The 7,475-nt window shown below is 44.8% G+C and overlaps 1 protein-coding gene across 1 annotated transcript; it reads right to left on the reverse strand.

Moving 5' to 3' along the window:
• Positions 1 to 4,154: 4,154 nt before the first annotated feature.
• TMEM213 (transmembrane protein 213) lies at positions 4,155 to 7,475 on the reverse strand. The gene is made up of 3 exons (XM_042837939.1): positions 7,339 to 7,475; positions 5,660 to 5,725; positions 4,155 to 4,607 (listed from the first exon to the last, which is right to left on the reverse strand). Exons 1-3 carry the CDS (start codon positions 7,418 to 7,420, stop codon positions 4,438 to 4,440), a joined length of 318 nt encoding a protein of 105 aa, XP_042693873.1. The 5' UTR covers positions 7,421 to 7,475; the 3' UTR covers positions 4,155 to 4,437.

Consider the following 7,475-nt stretch of genomic DNA (forward strand, 5'->3'; position numbering starts at 1 on the left):
GAAAAGATGGAAATGGAGGGTTTGGGACTGACACAGCTTGAGTGGTGATGGTTGTTCATGCTGTCCCCAAAATGTGTCTTGCACCTTTACGTACTTCACCCCTGGCAGTAGCATTTGGGAAAACATACACTTACATAGTCTTTAGTTCTCCAGCCTTTGTAGCAAAGAACACTATGAAAAGCAGAGTGTGAGATTTGGAAAAGAGTTTTATGTCCACAAGACCTAGGGACCCATAGCTGACTATTTGTGGTGGGTAAGCAAAATGGTTAACTGAATGTGTCTCTAGATTTCCTACCTTCAAAGTGTGCAAGAAAGGTCTGCAGGTCTCTTCAAGCTGTATTTTTTTCCAGTTTGTTGGTACACTGGGAGACAACAGTGCACTGTTTAACCTCGTACCTATTTCTGGGAAGTTACACCAAAATAGGAGCTGGGAGTAAAAGCTCTTTGAGAAGTGCGTATTTGATTCTGGGAAAGAAATCTGCAGTTGGGTTTGAATTTCACAGGAGAGGCTGCTGCCACTGGTACCACAAAACGAGGATCTGGAACGTAGAGAGGAGAGAGGGTGGCTGCTTCCCAGGATTTCCTGAATTTCATTCTTTGCCTGTAATTAATTACAGTAATATTATGAAATTCTAGTCTTTGTAGCGGCTTTATCAAAACTCCTACCAATTCCCAGCACAGTGGAACTTTTCTTATGAATTTAACCTCTGTATTTTTCTCTGTGAGTGGGAACCTCTGATGCTTGCCAGTTTTCATCCCTCTGGTGATTTTGCGAAGTGTAATCATTGTAAAATGCAATTGCTTAATATGTAGCTCATTCACTAAAACCCCAAGGATGAGAGGCAGTGAGTAATGTGAGTCATTACCGGAGCAATAGTTTCTAAAGAGATGAAGAGTCATGCATCACGTATCAATCAATTTAGACTTCAATTAAGAATTTATAAAAATCACTGGTCAGATGTGATCAATATTGTTCCCAGGCAAATTAAAGTAGCTTCCCTGGAGTCGTGCGCTGCTTCTGATGTTTCTCTCAGGCAGTATTAGAAGCGCTGAATGGTTGCATGCTCCCTTCTGCTCTGTGTATTGAGATACCTGTACAGCAGTAGCTCTCCCAAGCATTTTCAGTTAGCCATCCAGCCACTTTGGCTGTGTTTGTACTGAGCCATAAGAGCTGGAGTAGATTGCTTTTCCTTCTTCTTCCACTGAAGAACTTTTTGGTGCAAGGACAGAATTTGACTGATCAATGTGCTGCAGATGACTGCAGTGTTAAGACTTCCATCATCATTCTGAGAGGGTAGTGGGTGGTTTAATGGGTGATATAAGCCAACATTTTATTTTTTTACATGCTTTGAGATGTCTGAGAGCCTAAACTAGCTTGGTGCTACAGCATAGTATGGGCATCAAAGTTTAACACAGGAAAAATGATGTATACACGTTGATAAATTATTAATTATGTTTTGTTTCCAGGTTTTCGTGTAAGAATAAAAACTATATGCTTCCTGAATTGCAATGGGAAAAACAAAATACTAAAAAGAGGGCATGTGCTGTTGATTGTATGGGTACTAGTGTAGCTCCATTAATGGAACAGGGATTGGACTGCAATACATGAATTGGGGATAATAGTACTATTTCAGCTATAATACTTTAAGAGGTGTTCTACTAGGTGTCAGTGATAGTGTTAGGAATATGAGATAACATGAAATAAATGAGTCTATGACCTGGCTAATGGACTACATTTTTAAGATGGTGTACTGTAGAGAAAGCTTTAGAAGGGTCTGTTGTGGTAGGACAAGGGGAAATGGTTTCAAACTTTTAGAGTGGAGATTTACATAAGGATAAGGATATAAGGAAGATGTTTTTTTCAGTAAGTGCGGTGAGGCACTGGCAGAGGTTGCACGGAGAGGTGGTGGATACCTCAGCCCTAGAGACACTCAAGGCCAGGCTGGAGGGGCTCTGAGAACCTGATCTAGCTGTGGGTGTCCCTGTTCATTGCAGGGGCGTTGGACAAGATGGCCTTTTAGAGTCCTTTCCAACTCAAATCACAGAATCACAGAATGGTCAGGGTCATAAGGGACCTCAAGGATTATGAATCTCAAGGATCATGAATCTCCAACCCCCCTGCCACAGGCAGGACCACCAACCTCCCCATTTAATACTAAACCAGGCTGCCCAGGGCCCCATCCAACCTGACCTTGAACACTTCCAGGGATGGGGCACTCACAACCTCTCTGGGCAGCCTGATGATTCTATGAACTTGTACTTAAAGAACACACATTTTACTGTGACTTGGTTTGTTTTAAAATAGGGAAAATATAGTCCATAAGAACTTCTACTGTGTGAGTTCCTCATCTGATAGTATTCCAGGAAATGTAGCAGCAGACCATGGATGGAGTAAAATTAGGATGCTACATTTCAGGAAAGCTAACTTCCAGTTCTTTAAGGAGTTAGTCAACAAAGAGGGTGAGGGAGGTGATCCTGCCCCTCTACTCTGCACTGATGAGGCCTCATCTGGACAGCTGCATTCAGGTGTGGAGTTCTCAGTACAGGAGAAATCCTGTTAGAGTACATGGAGTACTCAGTACCTGTTAAAGGGTGTCCAGAGGAGGGCCACAAAAATGATCCAAGGGATGGAACAACTCTCCTATGAAGGAGGATCTCCAGGACAGGCTGAGAGAAGTGGGGCTGTTCAGCCTGGAGAAGAGAAGGCTGCAAGGTGACCTGAGAGCAGCCTTTCAGTGTCTAAAGGGGAGCTACAGGAAAGAAGGGGACGGACTCTTTAGCAGGGTCTGTGGTGACAGAACCACAGGAAATGTCTTCAAGCTTAAAGAGGGGAGATTTAAGTTAGACATAGGGAAACAGTCTTTTACAGTGAGAGTGGTGTGGCGCTGGAATGGGTTGTCCAGAGATGTGGTTGATGCCCCATCCCTGGAGACTTTCAAGGCAAGGATGGACCAGGCTCTGAGCTACCTGATCTAGCTGTGCGTGTCCCTGCTTCTTGCAGGGAAGCTGGACTAGAGGACTTTAAAAGGTCTCTTCCAACTCTAAAGATTCTATGATTCCCTAGGAAGGATGTCTTTTTCTCAGTGTCTAACTTGTACTCGTTCCTGTGGAAAGCTGATAAGTTTGCACCAGTTTGAACAGGCGTAGAACTGTTCTGATTGAATGAATGCCTAGTTGTGCAAGAAATAATCTGAGTCTTAAACTGATTTGTATATTTTCTAACCTAAAAAGTTATATATTGGTAAGCAGATGTGAAACTTTAATGTTATCTAGCAGATACAAATCTCCACTGTAGCTTTCTCTGGTTTAAGGATAGTCTTTTGTGTTTTATTTCAGTTGGTCTCTAGGAGGTTTGCTATTCTATATATGACTCTATGGGTTTCATGTTGATTTATGGTTTTAATAATAGACAAATACTGTCCCAAATAAGATGATTTGATTGTGGTGAGGCAAACACTGCTGTGTGAATATTTCTCATTAAGATCATGTTTCTAGCAATTTGGATGGGGTAATTCCTTACTGATATAAGCTCGATCAACATAAAGTAGGATTAAAACAATCAGTGGGAATCCTTTCACGGAGAAGAGTGTTTATTATCATCTTACTTAAATAGAACCAGTGTTGTGCCTGACTTGGACATACTGGCTTAAAATCCATTTGCAATGGTGTAGTTTGTCTTAATTATTTAGACAGGTGCAAGCCAAGTAGATACAACCAATATGTTAACCTCCCACAAAGCAGTTCATGTATACATTGCAGTGGAATAATTAGTTCTAATTTTGAACCAGCCCAAACAAGCCTCAAGTTTCCAAAACAGAGTTTCTCTTGGTGTCAGTAAACACTTTGGTTTAGCAAACAGAAGTTACTCAGTATAACCAGTGAGTTGCATTCTCTTAGTGATACAGCCTGGCCCACAGCTTAGTTCTGAATCTCATGATGTTGATCCTTCAGAAACCAGCCCAATGCTCTTTCAAATTCCAAGGCTGTTCTGGGTTGTCTCAGGGCAGGGAGCCTAGTACCAGGTCCTTCAGGGTCTGATTTACCCTCAGGACAGGTTTGGATGGGCTCAGGAAAATGACGGAGTGTGGAGTCGCCATCCCTGGAGGTGTTCAGAAAACGTATGGATGTGGCACTGAGTGACATGGTTAGTGGGCATGGTGGGGACAGGCTGACAGTAGGACTAGATGATCTTAGTGATCTTTCCAACCTTGATGATTCTATGATACTAAATGTTGTCTGTGTGCATTGGGATGTGCATGGTGGCCAGCTTGGGTCAGCAGCTCCGGCATTCCAGGAAGGACGGAGCCGCAGCAGATACCCCACTTACGTGTGGAGTTCTTTTAGCTGAAGGCAAGTTCTTTTCTGTTTCTCAGGAAGTGATAGAAATGCTTTGTCAGTCTGTCTGAACCTCACTGCTGCTCACTGACTTGCCCTGCTTCAGGCTACCAAATATTTGGGCTCATCGGGACGGAGTTTCATGACCTTTTCCACGCAGAGAAGAATGAGAGTCAGAAACCAGAGGCTCCAGCCAACAGCTGCTGCAATCCATCCGTAATCATCCACACCAGTTGGACAGCACACTGCTGCTAGTGTACAGAAGTCTACCTCTGGAGGAGAAGAAATGAAGTGAGCTGATGGGAGGCTAAGTACAAAGCAGGTTTTCTTTGCTAGAAGGTAGGTGAGATGCTGACATCACAGTCTGCTCCATGGCCTGTCACTCTACCTTTGGGCATTTTTCCCCTAAGCTTGGTTCTTAACCTCAAAGGTGGCAATATTAAGTTTCATCTATGTGTTTTCAAGACTTAGTCAGTCCCAGCTGGCCAAACACGTGAGCTGGTCCCCTTACCACTGCACCCTCCATTGCTGAAATCTTTCAGAATACCTAGTTAGCATCTGCCATATGTTTTCCATCACAAGGGTAGAGTGATGATACCTGGCTGGGTTCTGAGGCAGGAATATCAAAAGGAACCTAGGGGACCAAAATGTCCCTCAGCTCCTTGGGCTGAGATGGAAACTGAGCATGAAACCTCAGAGCCCAGGAGAGCTGGAGCAGCCAGAACTGCCTTACAGCTACATGCACTGCATGTTGCAATGCTAATGCATATCTGCTTGTCTGCTGTGGAAAGCAAATGCCTCCTGATCTTGGTACAGGGAAGCTGTCCTCTTGTATGTTGAGAAGAAAAGGCAAGAGCAGATGTTCCTCAGTTGCTCTCATTCAAGTGCATCATGCTGGACCATATTCTTGTGCATTGGCCTTCAGAGTGTGCAGTACCGTTGCCCTGTGCTGTAGAGAACAGCTTTTCCCACCAGTAAACAAATTGCTCAGAGAGGGGAGAGGGACACTCGTCTCCTATACATACGTCATCCTTTGAAGTAGCATATCTCTATTGGTACATGTACTGCAATTCAGGAAGTGCAGGACTTTGGGCTGTTTCATGTTCAGGATGGAGAAAAACTGTGAGAGGGTGGGATCTCAGGTTGCCTAAGCCTGACTGACTGGGGGAGTCTTGGAAATGCTTCCTAGAGTTTTACCTGCAACTGAAGGCTTGATAACACCAGATTATAACAGACAAACTGTTCTCCAGGAGAGCCTCTCCAGTGAACTGTATAGTCTCCTTACCTGGCTTTATCATGGTAGTAACGATTTATGAAGACTTACTAAGACATGGCGGTTCATACTCGACTGTGTGCATGGTGCTTGTTGATATGTTGGAGACTCCAGCTGCTGTCAGAAGCAAAGCACAGGAGGAAAGCAGAGCTCATTAACCAGCTCAGGCTGGAAAAATACAACATGCAGATATAGGTAAAGAAAGGAGAGGGGCTTCAGCGAAGATTTTGCCTCTTTAACCTGCTTCCTACCTAGAATCAGAGCACACTGACACTTCAGTGCAGAGCTGCCTCTGGTCTGCAGCCCTCCAAATCTGTACACAGCGTCACAGGGCAAAGCCTTCTCAGGCCTTCCACTTTCCCCCAGCCACAATGCAGACCTCAGAGTGCTGCAGGATGGCATTCAGGGATGGCTGAGGGAGTGCCCATGTGGGAGAAGCATAGGCTGCTGCAGGCTCTGTGCACGAGCACCAAGCCACTGCAGAAGGAAGGGAGTCTAGGAAATATCTCCTCCTGGGCCACTACAAGCAGCAGCCCAGCTTGAGTTCGGCCAGATGAAATATTCCATGCTGAAATGGTGCTCTGCAGAGGCATAAGAATAACAGCCTGAACAGGCTGCTGCAGTAAGGGCTGATGCACGCAAGCACAGAGGCTCCAATAGGCTCCTGGTCCAGAGACTGAGCAGGGGCTGTGAGAGAGCTATTTCCAGCCAAACCATCACTCTGAGCTGACAACATGGAATATGACAGGGAGCAAAATTAAGTTCCAGCTTGATTTCATGAAAGACTTTAAAGTAGTATCTCGGGTTTAACTCCAGCTCAGGAGAACAAAACAGACCAAGCCTTTGTTTTGAATTTGGTATCTTTCAAGCAACAGTGAATAAAATAAGGTTGTCCTGCAGAAGGTTCCCCCCTTGGGGTGCTGACCTTCAGTTTCACATCATCAAGGCCACAGCTTCCCTTACTTCTTCCCAGTGGGAAGTGGGTCTATGGGCAGCCTCCTCCAAGGCAGGGTCGGAATGCTCCTCATTCCTCCCCAGCTCTGCTAGAACTTGCTGAATGACCTTGGCTATGCCCATAACTTATTTTCTGGGTTAATAAGTACCTTACAGGAGCACTGAAAGAAACATTTAGACCTCTGCATGACCTGTGGAAGAAAGCTCTGCAGTGCACAGTGTTCATGTTTATAGATGTGGAAGCCCAAACGACAGGCTGTCAGATCAAGCCCATCTTTAAGCATGTGGTTGATCTCCTCTGGTGCCAGTATACAAATGTGGGCAGTATCATGATGAGACAGGTCTCATTTACATTTAGGCTTTAGGCAGCTTCTCCAACTAAGAGGGCTGCAAAGCCAGATTTCCTGCAAAAAGCATCTACTCACAGCTAAACTAGCCTACACAGACTACTGGGAGATATTCCAAGAGGTCTCCTGCCTCAGCAAGTGAAGGCCAAGAAACATTGGTCCCCTGTCTCATTGCCATTCAGCAGAGCAACTTGCAGCTCAGTCACATTTGTAGTGGATTTGTAAATAGCTGGAAGAAAGGAGCTGTGATCAAACACATTGTGTAAGTCTCATTAGGATTAAGAAATTCCATCTCTTTACACTCTTTGGATGAGACAAGGGAGCCCACCTTGTTTCTAAAAAACAAACAGTGGGCAATACCTTTAGATGTAGAGAGGAGTGGGAGAGAAGTAAGGGTGCAGAAAGTGAAGCACAAGAGAAAAGAAATACCTGCAGAACAGGAGCACTGGAGCACAGTGGTGAAGAAGAGCATGAAGAAGGCTGTCCAGGGCTCATGGGAGGAAAGCATCATGCCAGAGGTCCAGCTTCTGCTGAGCAGCTGCAAGGATCAGCATGCCAATTCTGGC

Source organism: Centrocercus urophasianus, unplaced genomic scaffold (assembly GCF_019232065.1).
Source record: "Centrocercus urophasianus isolate 14NV4802_14NV808 unplaced genomic scaffold, USGS_Curo_1.0 seq_73, whole genome shotgun sequence".
Taxonomy (NCBI): Eukaryota; Metazoa; Chordata; class Aves; order Galliformes; family Phasianidae; genus Centrocercus; species Centrocercus urophasianus.